At 45.1% G+C, this 20,206-nt stretch overlaps 1 protein-coding gene across 2 annotated transcripts in view; it reads right to left on the bottom strand.

The window, feature by feature from the left end:
• The window catches only part of larp4aa (La ribonucleoprotein 4Aa), a 69,955-nt gene that overhangs the window by 33,443 nt on the left and 16,306 nt on the right, over positions 1–20,206 (bottom strand). For both annotated transcript variants that reach the window (XM_061693342.1, XM_061693349.1), the window contains exons 4-7: positions 10,043–10,124; positions 9,826–9,962; positions 7,827–7,930; positions 7,618–7,728 (exon numbers count right to left, since the gene is read on the bottom strand). In XM_061693342.1, the coding sequence (XP_061549326.1) occupies positions 7,618–7,728; positions 7,827–7,930; positions 9,826–9,962; positions 10,043–10,124 (434 nt within the window). The remainder of the gene's footprint in view (positions 1–7,617; positions 7,729–7,826; positions 7,931–9,825; positions 9,963–10,042; positions 10,125–20,206) is intronic.

Raw genomic sequence — 20,206 nt, 5'->3', positions numbered from 1 at the left:
ATGATGCAGTCAACATGGGACTGCACTTCATCCTAGAACACCTCGACAGTGCAGGGACCTACGCGAGGATCCTGTTCGTGGACTTCAGCTCAGCGTTCAACACCATCATCCCTGAACTCCTTTCAACCAAGCTTCTCCAGCTCAGCGTCTCACCTGCCATCTGCCAGTGGATTTACAGCTTTCTGACGGGCAGGACACAGCAGGTCAGGCTGGGGGAGGCCACCTCATCCACACGCAGCATCACCACTGGGGCGCCCCAAGGTTATGTCCTCTCTCCGCTGCTCTTCTCTCTCTACACGAACGACTGCACCTCAGAGCACCTGGCTGTCAAACTCCTGAAGTTTGCAGATGACACCACTGTCATCGGCCTCATCAAGGACGGTGACGAGTCTGCACATCGGCAGGAAGCGGAGCGGCTGGAGCTGTGGTGCGGCCGACACAACCTGGAGCTGAACACGTTCAAGAATGTAGAGATGATCGTGGACTTCAGGAGGCATCCTTCGCCACAGCTGCCCCTCACGTTGTCCAGCTGCCTTGTGTCAACCGTCGAGACCTTCAAGTTCCTGGGAATTACAATCTCTCAGGACCTGAAGTGGGCGAACAACATCAACTCCGTCCTCAATAAGGCCCAGCAGAGGATGTACTTCCTGCGGCTTCTGAGAAAGCACGGCCTGCCACCGGAGCTGCTGAGACAGTTCTACACAGCGGTCATCGAATCGGTCCTGTGTTCTTCCATCACAGTCTGGTTTGGTGCTGCTACAAAAAAGGACAAACTCCGACTGCAACGGACAATCAAAACTGCTGAAAGGATTGTCGGTACCCCCCTACCCACCATTGAGGACTTGCACGCTGCCAGAACTAAGACAAGGGCTTGCAAAATCCTCTCGGACCGTCTGCACCCCGGTCACCGGCTCTTCCAGCTCCTTCCCTCAGGTAGGCGCTACCGATCAACGCAAACTAGAACTAGTAGACATTCCAACAGCTTCTTCCCTCTTGCGATCAACTTCTTAAACACCTAACCTATAATTCCATTACAACAAGCTGGCAATTTTTTGACTTGAGTTCGTTGTCACATTTCTGTGGGGCCAATTATGTATTACTCGTGCACTCACTGTAGTTGTCTCGCCATGCTGCACTATTTGCATGTACTGGCCACTCATGCCAGAGTAGCATCTGCTCCATTTGCACACTGATTGAGGAGTATCTGTAACATTTGCACAACCAACATTGTCCCAGATGATCGCACTACTCGTCACTTTAAACCGCATACACTCCTTGAAGTCTCAGCGCCCTTTGCACAATGGTCATTGCACCGGACTATTGCAATATTAGTCATTCGAACTGCTCTAAGTGTTAGAGGACTCTGCATCTTTTTGCACAATTGTTTTTTGTCAATGTCTTTATGTCTCCAAAGTGTTCTGTAAATTGACTGTGTGTTGTACTAGAGCGGCTCCAACTACCGGAGACAAATTCCTTGTGTGTTTTGGACATACTTGGCAAATAAAGATGATTCTGATTCTGACATATGAAGGCTCGTATGTAGCATGTAGAGATGGGTATGGTCCTGGAACTCCCCAACAAAACCTGGCACTCTTGAATGAAAATGAACATTTGTTCGAAAACTGCTCAAAGAAACCAGAATAAGCACATTCTCAATAACCTAAATCAAACAGAAATGCAATAAATTTAGTTCAGGTTCGCCAAAAATATGAACTAGTTCATGAACTTTCGTTCGAAGGCACGTTTAACAGAAACCGCCGCAGAACGAATGTTATTTTAGTAAGGTAGACTAACATTAATCTCACTGATCTCCATGTTAATTACTGCCAATGCCATCCAAAGACGTCATTCAGAATCTAGCTATTCCCTCAACAATGTATTTTTATAGTAATAGTTATATTTCTAAACTGCACAGTTTGTGCTCCGAGCAAAAGTACGGAGTGGTTTCAGGGAAAATGACAACCATACAAGATCCCATTCACCGCCACCAAAGAATAAAATACAGATGTGGGGAAAACCTTGGCAGGGTCCTCGAGGGTGCATGGAAGTTCGCTCAACCAGTCTACATGTGTTTTGTGGACTTGGAAAAGGCGTTCGACCGTGTTCCACAGGCCCCCCAGTGTGGGGTGCTTCGGGAGTATGGGGTACCAAACCACCTGAGACGGGCTTGTTCGGCCCCTGTACGACCTGAGTCAGAGCTTGGTCCGCATATCCAGCAGTAAGTCGAACTCGTTTCCGGTGAGGTTTGGACTCCACCAAGGCTGCCCTTTGTCACTGATTCTGTTCATAACTTTTATGGGCAGAATTTCTGGGCGCAGCAGAGGCGTAGAGGTGGTCCGGTTTGGTGGCCTCGGTATTGCATCTCTGCTTTTTGCAGATGATGTGGTTCTGTTGGCTTCATCAAGCTGTGACCTCCAACTCTCACTGGAACAGTTCGCAGCTGAATGTGAAGCGACTGGGATGAGAATCAGCACCTCCAAATCTGAGACCATGGTCCTCAGTCGGAAAAGGCTGACGTGCCCTCTCCAGGTCAGGGATGAGATCCTGCCCCAAGTGGAGGAGTTCAAGTATCTTGGGGCCTTGTTCACGAGTGAGGGAAGAATGGAACGTGAGATCGACAGGCGGATCGGTGCAGCGTCTGCAGTGATGCGGACTTTGTAACAATCCGTTGTGGTAAAGAAGGAGCTAAGCCAAAAGGTGAAGCTCTCGATTTACCAGTCGATCTACGTTCCTACCCTCAGCTATGGTCACGAGCTGTGGGTCGTGACCGAAAGAACAAGAGGAGCCAGATGAGGTGGCTGGGGCATCTGATTTGGATGCCTCCCGGACACCTCCCTAGTGAGGTGTTCCGGGCATGTCCCACCGGGAGGAGACACCGGGGACGACCCAGGACACGCTGGAGAGACTGCATCCTTCGGCTGGCCTGGGCCTGGGATCCCCCCGGAAGAGATGGATGAAGTGGCTGGGGAGAGGGAAGTCTGGGCATCCCTGCTAAACCTATTGCCCCCGCGACCCGACCTCGGATAAGCGGTAGAAAATGGATGGATGGGAAAACCTTGCTTGAGTTTATGCACAAGGTAATAAAAACCTGGACCATTGAGATAAGAGAGGAAGGAAGAAAGTTCAGGTGTGGGAGCCCCATTCGTCCATGTATTTTTGTCTCATGTAAATTCTGTACAAGGTTATGATTGTAAAGAAATAATTTTTGTGTCAGAAGTACTTTCGCAACGTTGTTTTATGTTCAGATGTTTGAGATTTTTACAAAAGAAACAAAATATTGATGTCAAAGTCATTGTTCTACTTGATCTGTCTGCTTTCACAAAAAGGCTTTTTTCCCCTCAGAAACATTTGGCTGAAACTAGCCTATATTTGACTGCTGATTATTAAAGAATTAATAAGAAGGTATAAACCAGAGACAAAAAAAATTCTGATGTAAGAAGAGAGTCAGATCTTTCTTTTGGTGGTTTTGGTGTATACATAGTCATAGTACACAATATTCTGTGGGTCTTGAAAAATGAGTGAAATTGCTTGAAAATGCCTGGCAGTCTGGGGGTTCCCTGCTCAGGGAAAAGGCTGGTAGTGAATGAGTTAATTTCCCCTTCTCTCGGGTCCCACGATGCGGCGTCTTCGGCAGAGAGAAAGGTACGTGTTACAACAAACAGGTGCTCGCCATGCATTTTAAAATGAAATGCTACCACGTTTGCCATGTCTTTTTTTTCTCTTCTCAACGCTGCGTCGATTCGCATGTTTCCGCTCCTTCAACCGAATCACTTCACTTCTGTATTCTACTTTCCACACATTGGTGGCGTAAGTGCGTTGTGTCACACATGCCCCTTTGCGTGCTTCCGTCTTCACGACAGTCTCTGCTGTAAAACTGATTCACAGTTTTGCTTTTCAATGTGTTTTTCTTTTTGAGGCGCAAAATCCAAATTTTAAATCGCAAACTGCGATGCGAGAGCGCTTAATTCGAGCCTTGCTTGTTTGTGATTGAGTTGAACTCTGGGTTTAACTTTGTGCCTTCTTGGCCTCAATTGGTCTTACCTGGTTAAACAAAAGTTAAATAAAACAAAAAAACAAATCTGGTTGCACAAAGGTCTACTCCCTCTTATAAATGGGATGTGGCTGCGTTCAGGAGTAACCAGTCACATTATATTAAATGGGAGTCCACACACACCTGCCACCATTTAATTTTTTTGTTTAAAAATTAATTTTCACCCAAGCCACTACTAGAGGAGATGACAATGCTGATTAAGCCATTCATCTTGTCTAACATCTTGCTGTATTTGTCAGTATTTTATTTTTTATATTTAGTGAATCCCTTATTAATTTCCTGCACTGGCCTGTTTGGTGTGGGGCTGCAAATGACGGCATGTCCTTCAAAACAGTAAAAATGTAGAATCCCATATAAGAGGCATAACATGCATTGCCTACATCATATTAAAGCTGTTCTTTTGTTGTAATCCATAATTTGATCTTTTGGGGGGGGCGTAAAAAGTTACATCTAATAGCTTTATGTACCAATAAACAAACAACACATGCAAAGGGCCTTACAAAAACATTTTGTTTATTAACTAGAAGGGCTGAATAAAGAAGCTGTTTGGTGACCAGATTGATAATACGCTTTTTACTAGATCTGTTTCATGGCACTTGCACTTCAAGTGTGTGCGAGCGAGCAAGAGCAAGATTACACCACCAGCAAAGATGCATGTTTAAATGTTACCGATGACCATAAAATAAAGCTAATGTTGCCATACGCACAGCCAAAACAAAAACATCTGCAACTTACCACAAGATGTTTTCTCAAGTTTGAAGTGGGCGGATGTATACAAATTTGGGCAGTTATAAGACTGCACTGGATGTTGGTTTGAAATGTAAACACGCGTATCAAGCGGCATGTTGACCATTGTAGCAGAGTAAGTTTCTTCTTAACATAAATACTCAAGTAAAAGAAAAAAGTATGATTAATTAAAACTACTCTGACAAGTACAATTTAATTGTAACAGTAAATGTAGCACGTTCCTAACCACCTCTCCTGACATCGCTCAAAATAATGAATATTGGTACACAAACGGGCGGCACGGTGGCCGACTGGTTAGAGCGTCAGCCTCACAGTTCTGAGGACCCGGGTTCCATCCCCGGCCCCGCCTGTGTGGAGTTTGCATGTTCTCCCCGTGCCTGCGTGGGATTTCTCCGGGCACTACGGTTTCCTCCCACATCCCCAAAACATGCATTAATTGGAGACTCTAAATTACCCGTAGGTGTGACTGTGAGTGCGAATGGTTGTTTGTTTGTATGTGCCCTGCGATTGGCTGGCAACCAGTTCAGGGTGTACCCCGCCTCCTGCATGATGACAGCTGGGATAGGCTCCAGCACGCCCGCGACCCTAGTGAGGAGAAGCGGCTCAGAAAATGAATGGATGGTACACAAACGGTGTGTACAGACAAACAGGCAGTATAACAATACTCTCATGCATATATTCAAACTCATTATATATACACATATTCAAATATAACAAAGTTATGTTGACAATATTTGATGGTGACTTCTACCTTGTGTGTATCTCATTGCGTACACCACACTGCCACTCAGAGATCAAGACGTGCACATCATGAACAGCAAACCCCACCAAGGCACACACAAACAGAGGCAGTACTAGCAAATCGAGCCTCACTACATGATTCTATCTGCCACCACACTGTCGATAAAATTATACCCCAGATGCATTGCCGCGCACATGCGGAGAAAGAAAATGCTGTTCGCACCATATCATCACACATCCACTCCTTGAGCCGTCATCTTATCGTGGTGGAGGGGTTTGTGTGTTCCAATGATCCTAGGAGCTAAGCTGTCTGGGGGTTTATGCCCTTGGCAGTGTCACCCACCCACCTCACCTATGGTCACGAGCTGTGGGTAGTGACCGAAAGAACAAGATCCAGGATGCAAGCGGCCAAAATGAGTTTCCTCCGCAGGGTGTCCGGGCTCTCCCTTAAAGATAGGGTGAGAAGCTTGGTCATCCGGGAGGGTCTCAGAGTAGAGCCGCTGCTCCTCCACATTGAGAGGAGCCAAATGAGGTGGCTCAGGCATCTGATTAGGATGCCTCCCTCGTGAAATTCCGGGCACGTCCCACCAGGAGGCAACCCCGGGGACGACCCAGGACACGCTGGAGAGACTATGTCTCTCGGCTGGCCTGGGAATGCCTCGGGATCCCCTCGGAAGAGCTGCAGGAAGTGGCTGAGGAGAGTGAATTCTGGGCTTCCCTGCTGAGGCAGCTGCCCCAGCGACCCAACCTCTGATAAGCAGAAGAAAATGGATGGATGGACTATCATACATAACCATGCATGGAAGGCTGGTACAAGGTGCAAAATGTCTTCAAAGTTTAATGTACTATTATCAGATCAACACTGTAAATAAACTTCTCAATGTTCTATCTGGATGAATAAAGGTTACAAATTATCTTAAAGGTCCCATATTTCACACACTCCTGAGTTTCAGATGTTTTTCTGCAGAGGCCTGAAATTATGTCATTCGAATTTCTCCAGTTTATCTATGTCACTCGCGAAGACCTCCGCCTTCCCTTACCGCTCCTGAGCCAGCGCTGTCAACATAAAAAAAACGCGTGTGCTCTCACAGGTGGATCTTCTACACAAAGGCAACCACTCAGAGGAAAGGGGGTGTTCTTAGCCAAATAAGGACAAAGCGGATACAAGACTGGGTCAAACAGAAGTAGCTGTCAGAGGAGCCTTTTCTGGACACTCGTATGACTAAACCAAGGTGTTTTTTTAAATGAAATCGACACATTTATACTAAGTCCATGTTAGAGAGTCACTCTATGGCTGTCTAAATAGCCAAAATATGGGACCTTGAATTATCCTTTCCACATACCTTGCACACTTCAAGTTGAAAGCTAATGCTGGTTGTATAAGAGTAGGTGCTCGCTGGTGCGATAAACTGCAATTTAAATTAGCATAATCGTCGTACCTCCAAAACTATCACTTTTCAGGAAACACCCCCCCAAAAAAGCGATATATATTGAGAGCCATGAACAACGTATCGTCAAAGACAGCAAGCCATTTTCAACACTTGGAAAAAATATGGAATTGCCAAACTTACATAGAAGGGTTCGGCCCGACACCAGCGAAAGGATTCGATTAGTCCAATAATTGGAAAAATATTTGGTGACTAGTCGAGGTTCAAAATCTTTTGTGGCAGCCCTACTAGTGCGTGACGGTGGTCAGTTGTGAGCGGAGTTCAATAAACAGAGTCTGTGCAGTGTAAATACGCTCCAAGAGAGTATGAATTTGTGAGTTTTTGTGAGATAACAGATTTGAGACACCCCATACCTCAGACGCTACACTAAATTTGTATGAACAATTAAGGTAAACGTAAGCGCAGCAACTCTACGACTTCGCTGTAATATTTTCCACAGTATATTTATTGTTTACTATATAAAATGTGTTTTATAAATGGAGAAAAGATACGAATACAGTCATAAAATTCATGTAATTGACCATAACATTAGTAAATCGGGATATAAAATCATGTCCATATAGTACAGCACTACATTACAAGGGAAAATTTAAAAAAAGAAAAACAAGCAAAGAGAGAAAAAATATTCACCTGCTGAGCATCTGTGTCCGACTGGAATGTGATGTACCAGTTGTTATTGTGTGCAAACTCAACGCTTATCACCTTCGGACAGTTGCCGTTTTTGAACAGTGACTCCACTTCCTTTAAAAAAAATAAAAATTACAATTAATAAAAGAAAGTCATATTACGATCCAAAACCAAATCATCTCACTTTTCTTCTATTATGAAGTGGTATTTACCTCAACAGGTGTGGTCTCAGGGACCTCCCGGAGGATGATAATACACCGTTTGTGGTTGGGGCGCACTTTCTCCCCTTTCTCATCCACTTGTACCATGGGTGATGCTGGGGGGATACAATGATGTCAATTCAAATGTTATAATTAGGGGTGTAACGATTCATTCATGGATGTATAAAATTATATTCCTACGATCCAATTGATCGATCTGTCCTCAGCTATTTGGCCTTCCGGATGTCAATATATCGATTGAAATTGTTTTAAAAGGTAATCAATCGATTGTATCGATACAAGGAACTACGACATTGGATTTAAGCACAGCAGACTTCATTTGGATGAGTGTGTGTTTTTTAGCACTTTTAATGATGATGTCGCGATTAAGTTTTCCTGTCTGTGGTGTCGCAGGGGATCATAGGAGTATCAAACTGTGTAGTTTTTTCCCCCCTGAGTGGGCCAGACTGAGAAGCAAACTACACAGTTGCGCATGCACAGTTCAGGAAATATCACAGCGCCTTGAGCAGAGCACTTAACTAGTCGAACGTCCTGTAAAGCTTAAATCAGAAATATGGACACACTTTGGTTTCTCAGTAATCAATACCGATCGAGGATAAAACATGAAGGCCATGCAAAAAACTGTTGGCCGCTGTCGTCTACAAGTCGAAGAATACAACTAACGAGAACTTGAAGCCACTTAGTTGATGTACAATCACCAGGGGGACCCCTCCGCGGCCCGACAACCCAGGGGGGTTGTGAAAAGTGAAAACCCACCACCCACCCTATTATTATGGTTACCAGGTCCCAACGACTAACCATTATCCCTGTACCGTGATTGTGTGTGGTGGGGTATAGTGCATTAAAATTGGAGAAATTGGTGGGGGTGAGGCGAGACGGTCACAGGGCAATAATGACCAGCCACCATCACCCCCACCCACACCCAGGCCGACCAGCTCCCCAAAGGATATCCGAATGTGTGTAGTGCATTAAAAATCTGGGGGAGAGAAGCATAGCGGGCCAGAGAGCAGGCCGGAGTGCCGGGACACCCAGCCAAGTGTCCTCCCCGAGCCCGACCCTCCCCCACAGGCGGGTGTATGATGCATTAAAAACTGGAGGACCGCAGAGCAGTGAAGGGGGGACGCGATCAGACCGGAAATCAGCACAGATGTTTCACCACCTGGTCCGGCATCCGCCCCACCATAGCTGGCACCAGTCCCGCAGGGGACCCTGAATGAGAAATGAGTGTGCCCAATGTGCGGAGTTATGTACAGTGTGGGTATTAAAAAAAATGTGCAGTGTGTGTGAAGTAAGAGACAAGACTCCTGCGGGTCCGGCCTGGAGCGGCTGATCGGCAGACCACAAAGAAGAGGAGGGAAGTAGGGCCGGGCATCGCCTCAATCCGAGTGACCCCGGCCAGACGCCCCCAGGTGGCCGAGCCAAAAGAAGTCCGCACAGCTCAAATAAAGGGCGCCCAAACTACTAACATCCACGCTCCCATCAGCCCGCAGCGCCCCAACCTGAAGTGCACACACCGGAATCCAGCACCCCAACACGGCACCGGCGATCCCCCTCCCCGTCAATGGCTGGAACCATTCACCATTTTAATGAAAGGTGACCCACTTTTGTTAAAAGTAATAAAGTTACGTTTGGAAGAGGTATTTTCAAGTGTTATATACTCTATAACTAGGTTTTGTCATTGGCTAATGTTGATAGCTTGTTTAGTTTTCCAGTTTAATATTATTGGGGGTTTTTTAGCGATAGTTAAAATTACAAGTATTGGTTGAGCATGTTTATTTGGAAGATTTAAAAGAAATAAGCAATTTAGTAAATTTCACCTGCACAGTCCAGCATAGTTTCTGATCGTATCAATCTAAATGAACCATTACCTTCTCGGAGTCGAATCGGCAACCAAGAATTGTGATACGAATTGAATCGTGAAAACGAATCGTTACACTCCTAGTTATAATACAAACATTTCAGCATGAAACATCTGTAATATGCCACCTACATCTCAACACATCCAAAATGAGCTCCATGTCACTGGTGAGAACCTTGATGCCATCCATGCTGGCAATGGTCCAAATTGGGACAAACTGGTCACTGTCCATCTGGGACATCAGGTACAGATCCTTTGAGAGGTTCTCTCTAAATATTAAAACATTTTTCTTTTAAATACATAGATTGGACATAATTTCCCAAATTAAGGAAGGGATCTCAACTCTTACCTTGAGAAATAAAACTCAAGCTCTTTTTTCAGAGACTCTCGTAGATTCTCTGTTGAGACTGGCCGATCTTCTGTTTTGGCATCTACAACAAAGCAAAAACATGGGATCAAAGACAAATGACGAGTATTTATGACCTCACACATCTCATTTTGTAACGTTATCTCACACCACGTATGAAACAGACATGCAAACACCAAAGGCATGAAAAAGGTGACAGACCAACAAGAAAATATAAAAATAAAAACAAAACACATTGTAAGGGTTTCTGGGGGGATCCCCGGCCGGGCCCCTGCTGAGAATGTTTTGGATTTTAACATAAATTAAGCAATCTGGAAGACTTCAAGCAGAAAAACATTTATTTACACCTCCCAAGTACATCTTGATGTACAAATTTATGATTAAAATTAAATTTGCCTCATTTCTTTGCTTTTGTGTTTTGGCCTCCAACTTGAGCCAGGCCCATCTCCACCTGATGCCTGCTTCAAGCTGTGCCACATGAACAGCATCCTCCTCTTTAAGCACGCTCATTCTGGAAAAGAATTGTCTAAAATTATTGTGTTCCATGTCATATTTCACTGTTAGAAACTTCAAAGGCTAATCCCAATGCATCCTTGTTGAAAATACCAGTTTTTTTGGCCATTTCTGAATTTGAAGTTACCGTATTTTCACGACCATAAGGCGCACTGAAGTCTTACATTTTGTCCAAAATGCCTTATAATGTGGCGCGCCTTGTGTGCAAAAATCTATAAATGTTGTTGTGTGATGAGCGCTCCACTGACTGGGAGCATTTCCTGCCGACACGTTGCTTATACAGAGGAAAAGCGGATGCGGCTGGGGACAGCATGCGGCCATTAAAGGGGGAAGGGTGCGGGAGAAGGAGGACGCTAAAAGTACGCCCCTAGTAGGTATATAGCGCCGGTATGTGCATTGTGCAAAACGATTTGGCTAAGGACCCCAAAAAATGACTGCGGTCAAGCCAGCCTCCACTCGTAAAGTAGCAATCAATTAATGTATCTCAAGATTCAAATTTACTTTGCTGGTTGCATTCCTTAACCGAAGAGCACTGACGGCCGTATTATTGGGAAGCTTTTATTTTGAAGGTGGCTTTCGCCGCGTGTTGGCGACCTATGACCGTAATGCCTCGTATGAACAAAATTAGGGGCGGCTGGCTTGACTGCTACTTTACGAGTGGAGGCTGGCTTGACCGCAGTCGAAAACTGCACCTACGAAGAGACACGCTTACAAAGCAGTTTAAACTGCAAGCTATCAGTTACGAGGAGGAACATGGGAATCGAGCTGCCGCGAAAGAACTCAAGAGCAACGAATCCATGGTTCGCAAGTGGAGGAAGCAGGAAAACGAGCTTCGCCAAGTCAAGAATCGAAGCGGAGTTTCTACGGGGAAAAAAAGAAAAACAAAACGTGGAAACAAGGCGAGGTGGCCCGAGTTGGAAGACCAACTCAAGCAATGGATTCATGAACTCCAACCGCTGGACCTCGGTGTAAACACGGCGTTCATAGTGAAGTTGCAAGCGGCGTGGGAGCGATGGATGACAGATGGCGAACGCAGATGGAGAGTGCTCCCGCTGTGGACTCCATTGTTCTGTTGGGGGACTTCAATGCTCACGTGGGTAATGACAGTGAGACCTGGAAGGGCGTGATTGGGAGGAACGGCCCCCCCGATCAGAACCCGAGCGGTGTTCTGTTATTGGACTTCTGTGCTCGTCACGGATTGTCCATAACGAACACCATGTTCAAGCATAAGGGTGTCCACACGTGCACTTGGCACCAGGACACCCTAGGTCGCAGTTCGATAATCGACTTTGTGGTCGTGTCATCGGACTTGCGGCCGCATGTCTTGGACACTCGGGTGAAGAGAGGGGCGGAGCTGTCAATTGATCACCACCTGGTGGTGAGTTGGCTCCGATGGTGGGGGAAGATGCTGGTCCGACGTGGCAGGCCCAAACGTATTGTGAGGGTCTGCTGGGAACATCTGACAGAATCCCCTGTCAGAAGGACAGGGGATTCTGGCCTGTGGGACTCCTGAGGCAGTTGATGGGTACCAGCTGGCCAAGCGGAATGGAGCACTGGTGGTTGCTGAAGCAAAAACTCGGGTATGGGAGGAGTTCGGTGAGGCCATGGAGAAAGACTTCCGGACGGCTTCAAGGAAATTCTGGTCCACCATCCCACGTCTCAGGAGAGGAAAGCAGTGCACCACCAACACTGTGTATAGTGGGGATGGGGCGCTGCTGACCTCGACTCGGGACGTTGTGAGTCGGTGGGGAAAATACTCCGAAGACCTCCTTGATTCCACCGACACGCCTTCCCATGAGGAAGTGGGTTCTCTGAGACGGGCTCTCCTATCTCTGGGTTTGAGGTCACCGAGGTAGTTAAAAAGCTCCTCGGTGGCAGGGCCCCAGGGGTGGATGAGATTCGCCTGGAGTTCCTAAAGGCTCTGGATGTTGTGGGGCTGTCCTGGTTGACACGCCTCTGCAACATCCCGTGGACATCGGGGACAGTGCCTCTGGATTGGCAGACTGGGCTGGGGGACCGGAGGGTATGTTCCAACTACAGGGGGATCACACTCCTCAGCCTCCCTGGTAAGGTCTATTCAGGGGTGTTGGAGAGGAGGGTCCGTCGGGAAGTCGAATCTCAGATTCAGGAGGAGCAGTGTGGTTTTCGTCCTGGCCGTGGAACAGTGGACCAGCTCTACACCCTCGGCAGGATCCTCGAGGGTGCATGGGAGTTCGCCCAACCAGTCTACATGTGTTTTGTGGACTTGGAGAAGGGACACATTCGACCCTGTCCCTCGGGGAGTCCTGTGGAGGGTGCTTCGGGACTTTGGGGTACCGAACCCCTGATACGGGCTGTTCAGTCCCTCTACGACCGGAGTCAGAGTTCGGTCCGCATATCCGGCAGTAAGTCGGACTCGTTCCCGGTGAGGGTTGGACTCCGCCAAGGCTGCCCTTTGTCGACGATTCTGTTCATAACTTTTATGGACAGAATTTCTAGGCGCAGCCAAGGCGTAGAGGGGGTCCGGTTTGGTGGCCTCAGTATTGCATCTCTGCTTTTTGCTGATGATGTGTTCTGTTGGCTTCATCAAGTTGTGAGCTCCAACTCTCACTGGAGCAGTTCGCTCGAGAGGGAAGTCTGGGCGTCCCTGCTAAAGCTACTGCCCCCGCGACCCGACCCGGATAAGTGGTAGAAAATGGATGGATGGATGGATTAACATCTGTAAACTAATTAGATAATTGTAGGCGAGTTTCCTAATTAATACAAGATGTACCAGCGGATCAGCTTTTGTCACCGATGTTACGTGTGCTTTGCAGTTCCGCTGTAACCACAACACGAAAATACAAAAGACCAGTGCAACAAATACGACACTGGCTGATCTGATGAGCAAAAAATGTTGCTTCAACGTAAGAGTAGCAATCGAAGATGTCTGCTCCAGAGGTGGGTAGAGTAGCCAAATATTGTACTCAAGTAAGAGTAGTGACTTGGGGATAATGTGACTCAAGTAGTCCTCCAATACTTGAGTGGGGGAGAAAAAAAAAAAAAAAAAAAAAAAAAATTACACAGTAAAATAATTACAAGTACTGGGTAACTTCAGAATTTTTTTTAACCACAGCTTAACATCAAAATAAAAAAAAAAATTTTAACTGCAAGTTGTTTTCTCAAGTTATAAGTGGGCTGAAATATCCACGTTTGGGAAGATAGTGCCAGACAAATACTACAATACATGAAAGCTGTTGCTTTTGTTCCTCTAAATGTAAAAACGAGTAGCACGCCGTTGCCTTCATGTTAACGACGACCTTCCCAAAATGGCCGTCACATAGGCGCGACAATCAGCCGGGCTGGCTTATCGAGTGTTAATACCTGTGCCAGCGGAAGCCCAATAGAAGACGTTGTGTGAGGTCGTGACTTTGTGTCGTTTGATTGGTGAACTAGACTTAAACGTCGCCTCATACGGAAGTTGAAATCTCGCGCACGAAATAGTTGAAAAGCAAATTGATCTATAAAAGTAGCGAGCGACATTTAGATCATTAAAACGGGGTAAAAGTACAGTTACTTCTTAACAGCTGAAGCGGCTGAAGTGTTTTTTCTGGTGTCGTCAGCTACTGTGACTCCAAAGCAGGTCCGAACGCACAGGCGGAACCTCAGGCCGATGCGCTTTCGGATATTAGTCCGATGCGTAGTAATATTCAGAAATTACATCTCTGTGTGGAATGGATCTAGCTGCCAGAATTCAAGGAGTACGAAACGGCCTTTGATGACGACAGCAACGGCGTCCCTCAAACTCATCGGATCGGTACGATTCACGTAAATTTCCTATTTTGAGTTCAAAACGGCGATTGATTTGCATGTATGATAAAATAGCTAGTTGGCGACAATGAGCCAACTCCATCAGCCTGTCTCTTCACTCAATGCTCCTTCGTGTATGGCTGAATGATTTGAGAAAATTTAGCAAGCAATTTTTGGGGGAAGTTTGTTATCCTGAGCATTATTCACTAAACACAAATTAATTATTCTATAGTATGACCAACACGACACCGAATACAATCAACAAACAATTCTTTTAGGTCAGGCCTGTTACTATGAACTCATAAATAACATTATTCATAGATCATTTTACACTCGAGACCCGGGATGCACATGGAATAGAAATGAGTACCAACCCGGGAGCAATGAGTCCCTGCAATTTATCACGGAATACAGATACAGTAATCCTACGCTATATCACGGTTCTTGCTTCACGGTCCCGCTATATTGCACATTTTTATTTGTTACTCTATTTGTTACTTTTTATACTGTTTGCACAATATATTTGTATTATCAATTGCTCTCTTGCTCTCTCTCTCTCTCTCTCGCAATATATTATGCGTTTAGGCCTGTCACATGAGCTAATTCTTTTAGGACAATATGTTTTTTATGCCACTGATATACTATTATAGAATAATAATACAAGTGAATCCTTTTTTTTTTTTAAAACTGTTTAATACCAAAAATAATAAACATTGACATTGTAATGTAGAACAACGAATAAAATAGTTTAAAAATATATATAAAACAGACTCAGGCTCTGTTCACAAAAACTCCACTTAAAACAAAACTTAAACATTTGGCACAGTGGTATAAATAGTCAGAGGAATACAGCCAATATACTACCAATCAAGTTTCCAGTTAAGAAAAAGTGCAAAGTAGCAACATTAATAAAAGCACAAGCAGATCGGGCAACCTGTTTTGATTAAAAAATTTTGAATACATTTCAAATGCTGCTTTGTCAACACGTTCAATGGCTACATCTCTTACAATTGTGAGTAACGCTATACTGTATATAATTAAGCATACGCAAGCCATATGCACTGCCATGTTTGTATTTGCATTGTTTGAACAAAGATTTTCATAATTACAAGGTGACAGGAAACGGGAAATTGCCCAGTGTTTTTTGTTCCCAGCTGAAGAAATTGGGGAGGATGGTTGTGCTTAAAATGGATTTAGTCACTTTGAGGTTTAAAGTTGTGTCTTTGTTTCGACTTCATACAAATTCGATATACCAGCTCCTTGGTGTTACAGTGTTATTCTGGCGTGAATCCAAAATGTTCCTCCCACATCATCGTGGTGGCGTTGGGCTTTGGAACTAATTCCATTTATGCAGTTCAACTTTCTGTAATTGTACAGTTACCGGCTCACAGTCAGAAAATTTAGCTCCGTGTATGCTAGCACCCACATTTCAAAAGCGCGCTCATGCGCACACAGATACACACACGGCCAATGAGAGGGAGGGTACCCGTCCTTCACTCTCTGATTGGTTTAGAGAACCCAGTGGGTTTCATGTGTCTGTTTTCAAGTCACAAAAATGTTTATCCTCAAATGACTGGGTGAACAGGTGGACCCTCTTTATTAATTTATTTTATTTTGTAACCGCACCATTCAGAAATGAGGGCCCATATGCGACCAAATTAATCACACTCTGAAGCCATCTCGTCCCCAAAAAATGCATACGCCGGAATTCCAGCACCACGACGGGATACTTTAATCCATAGCAGTGCATCGTAAAACGCAGACTGATCTCACTTTATGCACCCCTGCTAATTTTTGTGCGTCTAAGACACAGGACGCACATCAAATGGGATAATATTGAAATGTAAAAAAAAATTAAATAAATAAAAAACATTAAACAAATTGAAAACTGACTGATTTAACTTCAAGCTGTGTAAATATAATGTAACCATGTGTGTATATGTAACGTAACTATGTAAATACATAATCTAACCCTCTTCCAAGTAGCAGTAGCACTGATGTCTGTGTCAGCCTAGGTCACTCGGGTCGCCAACCCGCGGCTCTCGAGCCACATGCGGCTCTTTAGCGCCGCCCTAGTGGCTCCCTTCAGCTTTTTCAAAAATGTATGAAAAAGATGGGGAAGAAAAATATATTTTGTTTTAATGTGGTTTCTGTAGGAGGGCAAACGTGACACAAACATAACGTTTTCCACACTGTAAAAATGTGTGGAATAAATATTAAATTTCAACATTTCTGTCAACAAAGATTTGCGTCATAGCCTGCGACACGCGCTTCTTTGAGCTCGGCGTGGCAGGTGGCTGTCGCAAACAAACCGGCAGGTGTGTGATGGGCCATGGATCATTTGCTTTCATTGCCAACGCGGAAGGTTGCCTACATGTCTGCTTTGTAATGAGAAGTTGTCAAATAACAAAAAGAGTAATGTGGAAAAATTTCCAGGGAAGGCGTGCTACATTTGCAGCCGAGTACCCTGTTGGGAGTGAGTGAAAAAGTGTGATTGCATTACTTCTGGAGAAATTAGAGGAGCGCAAAGATAGATTTAAGAAGTGGATTGCATCTCCAAACTCCACTACAGCTGCTAGTTTTGTTGCAACCAGGGAGATAATAAAGGGTGGGAAACCATTCACAGATGGTGTACACATGAAGGATTCATTCATTAAAATAAGAGTACTTATTTTCAGACTTCAAAAACAAAACAGAGATAATGCAGAAAATTAAAGACATGCCTCTCTCAGCAAAGGGCCATTAAACATCACGAGGGCCATCAACATCACGAATCAAGGACATTAATTCAGCTCCAGTGTACTTAATTGCCTGTGATGAGCCGTGTGATGTGCACGATATTGAACAGGTAGTGCTCTTATGCAGGTATGTGAACTCTGATGGGCCGCAAGAAGAAATTATCAAATTAATACCACCGCAAGGCCAAACACGGGGGGGACATATGTGCAGTTGTGCTTAAGTGTTTAAATAACAATGAAATAAACACCAACCATTTGATTGCACTGGCTACAGATGGGGCACCCAGTATGAGAGGATCACAAAAGGGGTTTGTGACTTTACTACAGAAAGTGTTGGATCGAAATCTGCTTGCATTTCGTCCCAAGAAGCACTGTGTGCACAAACATTCCCAACAGAGTTTATGGAGGTGATGAACCTTGCCATCGAGATGGTGAACAAGAGATTGCATTGCTAGATGAAGTTGACAGCGAATATTCCGATCACCTGCTACACAACCAAGTCCGATGGCTGTCCAGGGGTGAGATTTTGTGTCGCTTTGTTGCTTGTTTAGAACACGTGAAGGCATTCCTGAAAAGCAAAAACCTGAACTACCCGCAACTGGAAGCTACAAAACTGCACTTTAGGGTGGATCACCTAAAAATGCTGAATAAAAGTCTCCAGGAGAAGGGAAACACTGCACTGCAAATGCTGGAAGCCGTTTTGTCATTCATGCGCAAGCTTACTGTATTCGCCAGAGATGGACAGCGAGGCACGCTCTCTCACTTCCCCTCCCTGAGAGAGTTCAAAGAAGCCCATCACGATCACACACTCAACCGTGATTATTTACAAGATGCGATCGTTGGGAGCATATTTAGTAACTATATTAAATGTTGAATTTAACGCTGAGCGGGGGGGCCTGGCCGCTGCACATGGTCTCTTTTTTTTTTTTTTGTCCTGTTCGGTTGTTAGGTCAACCAGAATGGAAAATCTGTATCCCCTCCATGCCGGAACAGTTTTACAGTGTCACAGTGGAGTTTTTAAGCTTCTGCTCTGGGATTATAATTGAGGTTTATTGAGAATCAGACTTGATCAGTCGAACAGAAGAAAGTTTCTAGAAGGAAGAGAGAAACAAAGACAAAAGACAAAGCACTAATTGTAAACAGGATGAGAGAACTAAATAATTACATTATCTACAACAATGAAATATGAGTGTTGCATGGGAGTGGAGTGTGTGTCTGCGGATACATGCCAGTGAATTGATAACGTTTTACATGCACAAAAGACTGACAGAAGCGTCTTGTAATTGCTGTGGCCGTGGACCCCACCCAATCAATCAAGGGCCGGATTAAGGCCCAGGGGTCCACCCGAGAACAGCCCGGCGGACGGGACACTCCCCACACCGAGGAACCCAGGGCGGTCCACCGGCCCCACCGAGGCGCCCCGACAACCCGGTGGGGGACGCAGGGACCCAATTGACCCCCCCACCAAACCCCCGCACCCCAGGAGAGCAAAACGCCCCCCCCCCCAACCCACAGGGCCCGCAATGCAGCCAGTCTATGCCCAGCCAGAGGGTTGGAGGGTGTCCCTTGTTTGTTGGAAAGGAGGGGGGATAGGGGCACCCGACAAGGGAACGATAAAAAGGGGGGGAGCCAAGGAGCACCGGCGGGCCATAAGAGGTCAGCCCCAACACCAGGCAGTCATCCAGCCCAGGGGGGGGGCCGGCCTCTAGACACCACCATGCAAGTAAGTGAGACCCACCTCCCCCCCTGTTACTATGAGTCATTAGTCATTGGTCGTACCCAGTGTATCAGTGCCCCCCCGAGTGATGTGGTGCATTAAAATCTGGAGAGGTCAGTGAGCCGAGGGGGTGGGGGCAGGGCTGCCAGGCATTACAGCCTAACAGCCAAACCCCACCACCCAAAGCCCCCCAGAGATAGGTGTATGTGGTGCATTAAAACATGGGCCGTGTGTGTGTGATGCATTTAAAATGCAGGGGGGCAGGCAGGGCGGAGGGGCAGGGCGCACTTTAAGACGAGTAGAAATAAATGGGAGTTTTGGTAGTTTGATGTTCTTTCACTCTGTTTGTTCCAATTCTAGCCAAGAATCACGCTCCTCACTGTGGTGCAACCATTTGATGTGGTATTGTAATTGGTTAGCTAAATAATAGTGTTTAACGTTGGGAGCATTTAGGCCTCCCTCCTGTTTACTTTTCTGAAGTGTGGATAGACATTCTATTTTTCTTATTTTTTGAAAAAAAATGTATTACAGCAGAATCTAAGGTTTGAAACCATTTAAATGTGGTCTTAAATAGAATCATTGAAAATAAAATTTATTTGAGGTAAGGTTTTCATTTTTATTGTAGCTATTCTTCCCAGTAATAATATAGGCAGGTTATTCCAGCGTCTGAAATCAGATGCGATTTTTTTCCCAGAAGTGATGTGTAATTTAGATTGGTTAGCTCTGTGTTTTGAAGAAATAATGATACCCAAATAATTAATGTTTCCTATAGGAATAGGGTACTCTGGGATTTGATCTGCAGGAGTCCATGAGTTTGCGGTTATTGGCAGTATTGTTGATTTTGTCCAATTAATAGAGTCGTCTGATATTTGTGAACTTTTTTTAATGAGATTGAAGAGTGCCTGAAGATAATACTGTAATACTGAATTCCTGTAAGTACAGTAAAATATCATCAGCATACAGATTGATTTTGTGTTCTGTCACTAGTGAGAAGATACCTTGAATATTAGCATTCTGACGTATAGCGGCAGCAAGAGGTTCGATAAATATTGCAAATAGCATTGGTGAGAGTGGACATCCTTGTCTGGTTCCTCTTTATGATCTAAAACTTTAGTGATCCTATTTGTGGTTACTGTCGCTTTTCGGCGAATTGTATAATGTTGCTATCCAATGTATAATTGAATCTCCAAAGCCAAATTTGTGAAGTACTGCAAACAGGAAAGCCCACTTAACTTTATCGAAAGATTTCTCTGTGTCAAGTGACAAGATAATTGCGTTTAGATTTTTACGCTGTGAAATGCTTATTAAATTCAACACGTCTGACATTATTTGTGGAACTTCTACCTTTAATGAATCCTGTCTGGTCATAGTGGATTATCGACAGAAGTACCTTTTCAAGTCTCGCTGCGA

Source organism: Phycodurus eques, chromosome 1, assembly GCF_024500275.1.
Source record: "Phycodurus eques isolate BA_2022a chromosome 1, UOR_Pequ_1.1, whole genome shotgun sequence".
Lineage (NCBI taxonomy): Eukaryota > Metazoa > Chordata > Actinopteri > Syngnathiformes > Syngnathidae > Phycodurus > Phycodurus eques.
This window is presented reverse-complemented; position numbering and strand designations above follow the sequence as displayed.